Genomic DNA, 11,585 nt, shown 5'->3' with positions numbered 1-11,585 from the left:
TTAAATTTTTTTCTCACCCGACCTTTCCATCCACAGTCATCCATGTCCCTATTTTATTGCAACTCAAGCTGCAACATAAAACAGCGTGAGGGTGGATGATGAGTGATGATGAGTGTGAAATGCTTTGAAGGTATATTGCTTTTTAAATGTAGGTCATGGATTTATCACACACACATACTGTCTGTGAGGTGGTTGGAGGGGAAGTCTTCTGCTCGTGCATAAAAGTGATAAAATATGCTGAATTACAAGCAGGAGTTTAGAAAAAGTCCCCCCCCAGAAAAACACCACTTTTAAATATAGTTTCAGAATAAAAGGTCTCTCTTTTTTTAAAATTATTTAGATTTTAATCACATTTATATATATTTTTATGTTCCGGGAGATCATTTCTGAAGCCTGTTTATTTATCTTGCTGACCTACCTCGGTCACATTACATCAACTGACCGATATTGTGCGTATAATTAGTTAGGGGGGGGGGCCTGTTTCAGTAGCAGAAATACTTTATTGATCCAAGAGGGGATACAAAATAGAAATATAATAAGGGTCTAAGTATGTACCTTATAATAAAACATATACAATATATGACAATATATGTTTATTTTGCACATTACAGAATATCAAACAAGTGAAGTGACCTCTTTTCTAAACAACACAATCTCTTTATTGTCCTTAAGCAGCCATAACGACCTGAATTCACTTTCCTGTTCCCGTGTGACCTGCACTGACCTTATTTTATCTCCCATCAGGGTCTGGGATATTTTGGTTAATCCATAGGCTATGTTTAGCCTTTTCATCAGCATGCATCAACAACTTCAGGCACGGTGAGATTAAATTAGATTATTCATGAAAGCAGACTGATGTGTTTTCCAGTCTCCTCACATGTTCACTGTGGGGGGGGAAAGTAGGCCAGTGTGTGCAGCGGCTGACTGATCGACCCTCTCTCCCTCTTGTCCTTACATTACACCGTCCCCCCTGACACTACTCGACTCCGCCGGAGGGGCGTGCACGCAGCGCTGTCCGCTTCTCTGTCTTTATGGGCCGTGCGGGTTTCCGTAGAGGCGCTCCAAAACATGGCTGCTTCCATGTGCTAACGTGAGAGTAAACCGTGAACCGGACAGTGTGGCGGTGAGGGAACTGTTACCGAAAGACCACCGGTGTTGCTTTATTTACAATAAACCCCCCCCCTTGACATATAAGGAAGGCACTATCCGCCTAGAGGGGGTGTCACAGGTAAATACAAGGTTTAAAAGGAGTAGACTTTGTTGGGAGGAAGTCGCTAGCGTTATGCTTCTTTTTTTCTTTCTTTCTGTCTTCTTCAGTTGCTTACATTCATTCAGCCGGTTTAATTAAAGTGACACAGAGTCCTTGTAGATGCAGCTGTATGGAGACAGGTCGGCTAACGTGTTGTTGTATTGAAAGACACGAAGCTGAAGGTAATGAAGCTAAAGCTACAAGTCAAACTGGCTACTGCTACTTTCTTTTGTTTATAGAGCTGTAGGAGGTGTGTGTGTGTGTGTGTGTGTGTGTGTGTGTGTGTGTGTGTGTGTGTGTGTGTAAAATGGGTGTTTTGTTGTTACACGTCCAGGTGAAGTTCACTTGCAGACCTTCATTCCCAGCAGTCTGATAATAATCGATGGGGAAATTGTTAGACTGAAAAGCAGTTTTTGAGTTGTGTGTCGAGCTAAAAGCATTCATTGGTTGGCCTGTTTAAAACAAAGATGGTTCCTGAGCAGCTGTAGAGGTCAGATTTCAATATTTAATGCATGAATTAGTTAATTCCAATGATTCTGGTTCATTAAGAAAAGTATTCAGAAGATGAGCCGATAATGAAACTGAATGCTTGTGTCTGTGTTTAATTTAGCTGATGTAATATTCATCACAAATCATCTAGAGGTGGAGTAATGGGTTGTATCAGAGGTTGATTTAATGTGTTCATACAGGCTGATAACCAAATCCAAAAGCTAAACTAGAGCCCGGCTGATCCATTGTTTTCTGTTTTCTTTTTTATATTTAATTTTTTTGGCATTAGCCTCAAAAATCCAATGTCGGACTCGCTCTACATTTAATCTGGAATCTTTTTTTCATAACATTTTTGCAACATTCAGACATGTTATTTGTCTTTTTACAGCGGGGTGTACCTCCATGCTGGTGTGCAGTTCTCGGCTATTCTCCCTCATTATTTCCCATCATCCACCTCCTTCCTGCATCCGTTTTCCCAGACAGACGTTTTGGTCAAGCTTAGTCAGTGCTGCTTCTGCCAGCAAACGACTGAGATCCATGGATCCCCCGAAAACTGCTGAGGCCCCTGATATTCCCACCACCAAACCTCCTCCCACACCTTCAGCAGAGAGCATGAGCCCGGCACCCACCGACGCGGCAGCTGATGAGGAGCAGCCGCGCCTTGAGGGACTGTTACCTGGGGAGACGGTGGTCAAGGAGGGCAAGGCAGCCATCTTGTTTCCAAGTGCTAATGAGGTGTTTTACAACCCAGTGCAGGAGTTTAACAGAGATTTGACGTAAGCATAAACGCACTTAAATACTTCATTCAGTATGAGGTGATACAGTACGGTGATCTTTGAGCCAGTCAACAATTTGCCATGATTCAACATACAGTATACTTAACAGTGTGTGTGTGTGTGTGTGTGTGTGTGTGTCTTAGAAACTTGTAACAACTTCTATACAACTTCTTCGGAACAGCGATAAAACAAAGAGTATAGTAAAGGCCAAATGTAGTTTAACAGGAGCAGAAGTATGAAGAAGTGTTCATGATGTTGTTGTAGCGTCGCCTATAGGCAAAATGTCATCAAATTAGCGGGAAATCTACATAGGAATGAATTAACCTTTTGTGCCTCCTAGTTATATAAATAGCCAGTGGCCACATGGTGTCGCCTTCTGGACCAAAAGCAAATTATTTCTCTGAGATATTCTGCTAACTACAAAACAACACACAGGACTGAACACCTAGCAGGAAAAAAAAAAATCACTGTCAGCAAGATGTTTTTTCTTAGTCTTACACATCATATTTTTGATTCTGCAGCCAGTTTTTACCTAGCTGGCTCTGTTCTGTTTCACTCCATCACACCATCACAGTGTGCCAGTCATGCTTTGAACTTTTGTTTTTCACAGTAGAGACAAGCCTACAGTACCTCCTTCAGTACTGAAGAACCCACACACTTAATATGTATAAATATGGCACACGATTTGTGATTTAAAACCAAAGACAGACTAGAATGAAAGCAAATGTCATGAATATTTAGTAAGTTCTGTTGTTTTCCCCGTTATGGTAGAAACGGTACATGCTCCCATATAAGCGACAATCTTCCCTTCTCAGATGTGCTGTGATCACAGAGTTTGCCAGAGATCTGCTGGCTCAGCGCGGGGTGAAGGTGGTGGTGCCTGGAGAGAAAGAAAGGGTGGTGGTCTCTCTGTCAGAGGAGGCGAACGAGGCCGACGTACAGACGGAGGAAAAAAACGGAGCAGAGGAGCCAGCTGTAACTGTGACAGCTGGGGAGAAATGTGAGGTACGTAGGGCTGATTTTACACTGTAATTGTAATGTAGCAGATTTAATGCTACAATTATCTTCCTACAAGAATTTCAACTAATTGAATTTATTAATGGAAATAATCTACTTTAAAAATATGTCCAGTTTTACTTAGATCTTGTCTTATGTTCATTTATTTCTCTGCTACAAATACATATTATTTTTCTCCAAATCTGATGTTAACTAATTTTCCCTTCGTGTTTAATTACAATTTTGAAAGATACTACTGTGGTAGTAGATAGTGGGGATCATAATAAACATAGACAGCAACCAAAACTAGAAATTAATGAAAGTAGAGCAAGACAGAAAAAGTATGAAAAGGTAATTTTTTTGACAAATCCCACGTTCTGATGCTGTGAGTGTGGTTCTGTAGCTCGGAGTAAGGTGCTAACACTGTCAGGGTTAGTGGTTTAAGTCCCACTGGGATTCTATGCTAAAAATATACACACTGATGCCAGCGTAAAGCAGCTTGGATAACTTCCATCAAATAACTTATGTCAATGTTGCACCAGGTAATTTCACACTCTGGTGGCACCAAGTGGTAGAGAGAGGTAATTAGATCAGTTTTTGAAACTTTTAAAGGATTTCATTATGTTGAAATAATGTCATTTGATTTCTGTACGGACCTGAGTTTTATTTTCTTGTTTACTAACAGATGTGCAGTCATTGTTGGTGGTGATTCTCTCTGGAGGGAGTGATCAGATTTGTCTGCTTCAATTCACCAACTAGATTAGATGTAAAAATGATGTTCTTAGTGGAAGATGTACAACTTCTGAACTACAGGAGAGAGGAAAACTCTCAGTTACATTTTCTGTTACAACCATTGGTATTTAGCTTGTGTTACTGCAGCTTTATAGTTGCTATAATCTATAGTTGTAATAGTATTTGAATCAAATTACATTTATGTGAAAAGAGTTGCTCTTGTGTTAAACCCATGGTGAACTCTAAGGCTCTTTTTAGCGTCTTTCAGCTCATTGTTTTGGTTTTACAGCCCGCAACTTTACCGTTTTGGTTCACTGTTACTGCTCTCATCAGCCTTGTTTCCAGATGAAGCAGACAGTAGTTTCCAGTGAAAACGATGAAATAAATTGGCTGTTTGCTGCCCAAATGGCGGACTAACAAATTGACTAGCAGGTGAATATTTTATAGCTTTTAGCAAAGACCCAGTTATTTTCCTCAGGAATTGGTAGATCTAAAGCAGATCTAAAAGAAGAGTGAATATTGGACTTAGATTCATCAACTGGACGACTTCAAATGAATGCTAATGTTGCTTCATGTCTTTCAGATGTGTAAATATGTAAACGTTTGCTATATCGCTAACGTTATAGCGTTGGGAATGTGCAGTGTGGTATTTGCAGCTTGTTTCTGCTGCCCCCAAGTGGCCAAAAAATTCTCTATTAATGCAGGTTTAAGGTTGTATTCTCGACCCTCCGTTTCAGCGCGGTCTTCGTGTGCTGGAGGGTCTGGCGGCATCCGGGCTGCGCTCTGTGCGTTTCGCTCTGGAAGTCCCGGGCCTGCGGAGCGTCACCGCCAACGACTTCTCCACCAAGGCTGCGGCACTGATCGCAAGGAATGCCCAGTACAACGGAGTCAACCACCTGCTCCAGGCCAGCTGCAGGGACGCCAGGTATGATTACTCAGCACGTTCAGGGAAAGGCTCGTAAGAAATGCTGGTCTGCCTCTGCCTCTTGTTATTTATCTGCTTCACTGATTCGCTGTCCGTGTGTTCCTCTCGGGCTTCTCTCATCTTCATTCCTCTCCAGTCTTCACCTTTGACCTCTTGTTCTATTCATTCCTCTGCTCCTGTTCCCATCTCCTCCGCTCTTGTCTCTTCGCTTTTCTTCTTTTCTGAAGTCCTTCTTTTAGTCGTGTCGCTCTCCTCCTTTTCTCTTCTTCATGCCTCTCTTCTTCTGTCTTCTTCAGTTGTTTCTCCTCTTTCATCTCTGAACTAATCTGCTCTCCTTTTTTAACTGGCTTTGACTCATCTTGTTTCTAGCCCTCTCTTTTCTCCTCTCCTTTCTGCTCAATTTCAATATTATTATCTGTCTCTGTACTTTCTGTGGTCATGGATGTGGATTTGTTTAACATTTATTTTCTTTCCTTTTTATTTTTCTCCAGTATGCTGATGTATGAGATGCGAGGGAAAAAGGAGCGTTACGATGTAATAGATCTGGATCCCTACGGTAGCCCTGCCTCCTTCTTAGATGCCGCTGTGCAGGCCGTCAGTGAAGGAGGTGGGTAGTTCGGTCTGTCAGTCATTCACCCAACCCTTCTGCGCTTCATTCTTTTGTCTCTGAGTCTGTTTTGATAAGACAAGATAGACTTGATTGATCCCACACTGGGGAAATTCACTTTTGGGTTTGATAAACTACCGTTCCACAGTATTACCAGCATCTTCATCCAAGTGCGTTTCTGATCATCATGCTGTAAATTTGGAAAGCTGATTTTAAATCACATTTCATCTATATTAATAGTCTCAATGAAACAGTGTCACACTGGACAATTGGCACACTGGCAGTTTTTGGGAGTACCAGAATTGGATCCTTTCTGTCTCAGTTTAGCCTCTGAGAAGATCATCTGGATAAACAGGAATGTCATTACAGTAGTGTTGTGTGTTTACTATGACCATCCATTTTACATATTTACCTTAATAAATTGGGGCCTCAGTAGCTCAGTCTGTAGAGACTCGGCTTGGGAACTGGAAGGTGGCTAGTTAGGTAAAAATATTTCCTCATTAATAAAGTAAATCTTATTCTTCTAAAGATAAGATTTCTGTGGCCTCTCTACAGATGTTGTACCCACCGTCTTTTCTTTTTGAAGCTGATGAATTAAAAAATTAACAGTTGCATTTCTTTTTCAGATAAAAGCATAAAACATGGCAGCTATTATGTGTCATTTTAAAACAATATTACTTTTCTCAATACTAATCCATCCCTGAAAGAAATTTGTTTTCTTATGGATTTGGTTGACATTCATAAACGTTTATTTGCTTTCACTAAGTGAAGGAAATGCACTCAAATTGCATTTTATTTTTCATGACATTTCAAAAATTGGCATGAAATGAGCTTGAGAGTTGAATCAGAAGTAGGTCAGATAGTGTTTGTGAAATAAGTCTTGTTTGGTTTTTTTTTTAAGTCTCACAAAGAGTCTTCTGTATAGGACAGTACAATGAATGATGTTTAGACTCAACAGCCAATTTGACATGATCAGAACTGCCCTGATATGACAATCTCCACCCATGTGCTGCAACCAGAAGGTTCAAACAAACACTAAGAGTTACTTTAGTATACTAAGTAACCTCATTTTTAAAAGTAGTAATTTATATTCCTGTTCTTCTGTTTTGTCTCTTTGTATCTTTGTTGACTGACTCACCCTCTGTGCTTTTTCCTTTTCTCAGGTCTGTTGTGTATAACATGTACAGACATGGCGGTGATGGCAGGAAACAGTGGAGAGACCTGCTACAGCAAATACGGTTCAGTCTCTATCAAAGCCAAATACTGTCATGAAATGGTAAGGACACTCACTCATACACAATGCACATATAGTACATGCACAGACATGTCGGTGTTTGCACCCATAATATTTGTGTGTGGCTCTGACAGGAACACATTAAATGTTGTCATGGGTTCTGGCCTGAGGCTGTAAGTTGGTAGAATTGGGTTTTTTGTGTCTGTGTGTGCTTGCTTGTATTCGTATACTTATTAAGGGAGTTTTTTTGTCTTAAGAATAGAAAGATGAAGGAAAATCATCCAGACTGATGACAGTTACTGCTCCTGGCGTCTTTTTAAGTAATGAGGCTTATGATTTCAGTTGTGGTTGCTTTGGTGACCCTTCTGGTAAAAGCAAGTGTGGTTTATTATTGCAAGTCTCAGAATTCAAAAGGCAGCTGCTTTGTCAGAAATACAACAGGAGACCAGCTGATCTATCGGTTTATAGTGCAGCCAAACCAACTGATCTTAAATCATGCTGCGCTTGGTGCAAGTAGTTTTTCGCACAACAGCAGGGCACAGTTAAGTTATTCCCCTTGATGAGGCGCTGAAGGTACCCAAGCCTGTCGCCTGCAGCTCTTCATCTGCAACTCGCTGTGTGGCTGCTCCCCTTTGTTCCATTACTCCCTGCAATATTTAAAACTGATTCTCTGTCAAAAAGGACAAAAAACAATGAATGATCCAGGCTGGCACTAACTTCGGTTGAAAATCCATTTGTAAAAGCGACCCTGTGGTTTCATCAACACTTAATGTGAACCAACAGCAGTAGGAAATGGCAATGAAAACTACTATATAGAGAAGTCATTTATAAATACATTGAATGGCTATAGCTGGGGAAAAAAGCAATCACAGTTTGATTGTAACTGTAATTTTGAATTTGAAGATAACTCTGGCGTACCCCAGTGGTAGTAACAGAAAAACTGGGACTGTAGCAGGCAGCAAAACACAAAGTCAGGGACACAAAGCTAAGACGAATGAGCTTCGAATGAGCAACTCATAAAGTACATCATTTTTCACCGGGAACGTGAAACCAAACCAAAAACAAAAGCTTTCTCAATCTGAATAATTTGACAGATGATTTAATCGCATTATAATCCCAACATAATGGCTTGAACTGATTTGCTTCTGGTTTGGGAGGATAAATTAACAGACAGTAATGCACCTGGAGCTTCTGCAGCGATTGGTGCTGCTGGCTGATGGATGGTACGTTTGTTAGATTTTCTCAAACCTTGCATACACAGCCCGCTCGGCCAAAAGCTTCTGTACATTTTCTCATTTTCAGTTTAATTTTTAACCACACCTATGCATGCACTAATATTAACGTATACACAAAGGCACATGAACTCTCCCTAGTTTATAGAGATTCAAAAAATGCTGCGTTTTTCCATCACAAATAACAGTTTAATATTAGTGGATACTGAAGACGTTGGCGTTAATCATTATATATATCCGTCAGTCAAGATATTTTCAGGCATTACGATGACACAAATACTCCTCATTGTCTGAGTAATTAATTATTTTCATGTAAGTGAGAAGTAAGACTTCAATAATGAGATTAGACATATTAGTGTTTTTAGTTTATTATCTTCATTGAGCCCTGCAAATGGTGAAGAAGATCAGACTTTCTCAGACGTTTCACATGAAGAAACAAAAGAATGTTTGTGTCTCTCTTATTCTCCTGCAGGCTCTTCGGATCATCCTCCACAGTTTGGAGCAGAGGGCAGGGGTGTACCAGCGATACATCCAGCCTCTGCTGTCCGTCAGTGTTGACTTTTACATCAGGGTCTTTGTACGGGTCTTCACAGGACAGGCCACAGTCAAAAACTCAGCCAGGTGCTCTCTCTCTCACACAGACACACACAAACACTAACACACTAATACACACACATATACTGTACTGTCTTCTAACAAAGGCTGATATATGATGAAAGTTGAATGAACTGAAACTGGGTCACTGCAGCAACAAACACTAAAAATAATGGCATCGGCAGCAGAATTTGGTGAGATAAAGAAAAAAAAAATGAATGTAAGAGAATGAATGAATGTAATGTTGATTATTTATGTGAAGGAGGAAAGAGAAGCAGAATCAATATGAGAATAGTGAATAGTGTGATTACAGGATGTATTAACATGCCTGTATATGTATGCACATTTACTAGCACACATGCTTACATATGTACACAGTATTTAAAGCTTACATTACATTTATTTCTCGTGTTGCAGTAAACAGGCCCTGGTCTACAACTGTGTCGGCTGCGGGTCTTTTCACTTACAGAGAATGGGCAGGAGAACAAGCAATGGAAAACAGTAAGACAGTCAACGCTGTACAACTGCGTCTTTATGCTGTTTATTTCACATGAAATGAAAATGTAAAATGAAGGGGTGGCTAGCAGCAAACTCACCGGCTTAAAATCCAACCTTTCAGACTCTTGGCATTTTGGCCGACGGTTTGAGACATCAGGTCTAAAATGTTAAAGGGCACTATCAATGTTTGGTGTCAGTGCCTTTGTACAGACATTCATGTTCTCAGGTTAAATTGTAATCACTTTGGGGATCCCTTAACCTTTCCTCTAGCGCCATCATCAGGTCTAAATCTCAATACAGGATCGTCTTTTTAACCAAAAGTAGAAAAATGAATGACATTCCCATGAGCCTCAGATGTACGTTGTGTTTAGTGCTAATGATAGCTTATTAACATGCCAAACTAAGACAGTAAATATAGTGAACGTTAGTTGTATTAGTGTTTATTGGTTGTGTCTGTGTCTGGCTGACAGCATGTGTGTAGTAAAGCTGAATCTGCTGGTTTTAGTATGTGTATATTTTATATATTTCAGTATGAAGTATTCTCCTGCCACTGGGCCCCCAGTTGGACCAGAGTGTGAGCACTGTGGACAGAGACATCAGGTGAGACACCTACAACACTTACATACACACACATTCTATATTCATGGTTATACAGATAAAACCTGTTTATATTTGCTTGTTTTGTTGATTGTCAGGGTTTCATTTTGCATGATGCGGCGTCAGTCTGTAAATTCTTTACACCTAATTCATGTTTTCTCTCAGGATGGCCTTTATGAACTGTGTGGAAACTCTGTGTTTGTAGTTATTACTGTGCAAACCCATACACGTACTGTACAACACACCAGCTGAAGCCTGTGTCTGTCCTCTCTGTAGCTGGGTGGACCCATATGGGCCGAGCCCATCCACAACCTGCCATTTGTCCAGAAGGTCTTGTCCGCTGTGTCGGGGAACCCGTCCAGATTTGGGACGTCCAAACGCATTGAGGGCATGCTCAGCATGGTGACTGAGGTATTAAATGTCCTTTTTATATACGCTGTCATTATAGGGCTTGTTTTCATACGTTGCTATTGTCATGAGGGTGTGGTTCGTTGCATCAGGTAACGTCACATTGTGTGTTTTTTTTTTTTTAATGGTCTGATAATTCTTCCTGACTGACAGCTTCTTCCTGCTAGATTAAAGCATCATCACCTCTGATGTGCTGTTTATTTCAGGAATTAGAAGATGTTCCTCTTTATTACACCGTGGACAGTCTGAGCAGCACGATACACTGCAATACTCCACCTCTGCTCCAGTTTAGGTAAACACACACACACACACACCATACAAATGAGTATACAGTGTTGTCAAGAAACTATAGTGCATTTTTATGATCTTGTAAGTATTCAGAAATAGCTGTGATACACATGGACACACATCGTTCTGTTGTTACATTGTTAGTTTTTAGTGTTTGTAAAATCTCATAGAAAAATGGTTTTGTCTTTGGTTGAATTAAACATTAATCTGATGATTTACTGACAGCTTTCCACGAGCATTGTCTAATGTCCCTTCCCTACATTAGCTGCACGCTGAATCAACGGATTCTACTTCTCTCTCTCTGTAGGTCTGCTCTCCTTCATGCTGGACACAGGGTTTCCCTCGCTCATGCCTGTAAGAATGCCATCAAGACAGACGCGCCTCCTGCAGTCCTCTGGGACATTATGCGATGCTGGGTAAACATTACTGACAAAAAAAAAATACTAGAGCTATTTTCAGGCTTGCAGTCTTGCAAAGTCAGAAGCTGAGGGTACGCTACAATCCACTGAAACTGGTCACATACTGCATTTTTACTAACACGTGTATGTTTGATTTGTTGTCGGCCACAGGAGAAGGCCAATCCTGTGAAGAGGGAGAAACTGTCAGAGACTAGCCCCTCCTTCAAGATCCTCGCCAGTGAACCCAGGTGAGACCACATCCTAGAATTTACTTTGCAAAAAAGAAACTTTGTGTAACCTTAAAGTGTGCTTACCTAACATACTTGTGGTGGACTGTGTGTGTGTCTGTGTGTGTGTCTGTGTGTGTGTCTGTGTCTGTGTGTGTTTGTTTGTGTGTGTAGCCTAGAAGCCTGTTTCACTGTGAGGGAAGACGCCAACCCTCAGTCCCGTAAACGCCACCTGACCCGGTTCCAGGAGAATCCTCAAGCCTTCTGGGGACCCAAAGCTCGTGCCAAAGCTGGGTAAACTAACACAACCTCCATGCTCCCAAGACACAGACACA

At 40.9% G+C, this 11,585-nt stretch overlaps 1 protein-coding gene across 3 annotated transcripts in view; it reads left to right on the top strand.

Moving 5' to 3' along the window:
- The first annotated feature begins 1,032 nt into the window (after positions 1 to 1,032).
- trmt1 (tRNA methyltransferase 1) overlaps positions 1,033 to 11,585 on the top strand; it is a 14,639-nt gene continuing 4,086 nt past the window's right edge. Inside the window, exons 1-14 of one of the 3 annotated variants that reach the window (XM_051383762.1) lie at positions 1,033 to 1,228; positions 2,127 to 2,514; positions 3,330 to 3,519; positions 4,980 to 5,167; positions 5,659 to 5,774; positions 6,938 to 7,050; positions 8,713 to 8,861; positions 9,252 to 9,335; positions 9,863 to 9,932; positions 10,206 to 10,340; positions 10,544 to 10,629; positions 10,933 to 11,041; positions 11,195 to 11,271; positions 11,425 to 11,544. In XM_051383762.1, coding sequence (XP_051239722.1) covers positions 2,141 to 2,514; positions 3,330 to 3,519; positions 4,980 to 5,167; positions 5,659 to 5,774; positions 6,938 to 7,050; positions 8,713 to 8,861; positions 9,252 to 9,335; positions 9,863 to 9,932; positions 10,206 to 10,340; positions 10,544 to 10,629; positions 10,933 to 11,041; positions 11,195 to 11,271; positions 11,425 to 11,544 — 1,811 coding nt within the window. In that variant the 5' untranslated portion in view covers positions 1,033 to 1,228; positions 2,127 to 2,140. Of the gene's footprint in view, positions 1,229 to 1,275; positions 1,432 to 2,126; positions 2,515 to 3,329; positions 3,520 to 4,979; positions 5,168 to 5,658; positions 5,775 to 6,937; positions 7,051 to 8,712; positions 8,862 to 9,251; positions 9,336 to 9,862; positions 9,933 to 10,205; positions 10,341 to 10,543; positions 10,630 to 10,932; positions 11,042 to 11,194; positions 11,272 to 11,424; positions 11,545 to 11,585 lie in introns of those variants that run through there. The other 2 variants (XM_051383760.1, XM_051383759.1) reach the window with 2 other exon arrangements.

The sequence above is a fragment of the Dicentrarchus labrax genome, unplaced genomic scaffold (assembly GCF_905237075.1).
Source record: "Dicentrarchus labrax unplaced genomic scaffold, dlabrax2021, whole genome shotgun sequence".
Classification (NCBI taxonomy): domain Eukaryota; kingdom Metazoa; phylum Chordata; class Actinopteri; family Moronidae; genus Dicentrarchus; species Dicentrarchus labrax.
This window is presented reverse-complemented; position numbering and strand designations above follow the sequence as displayed.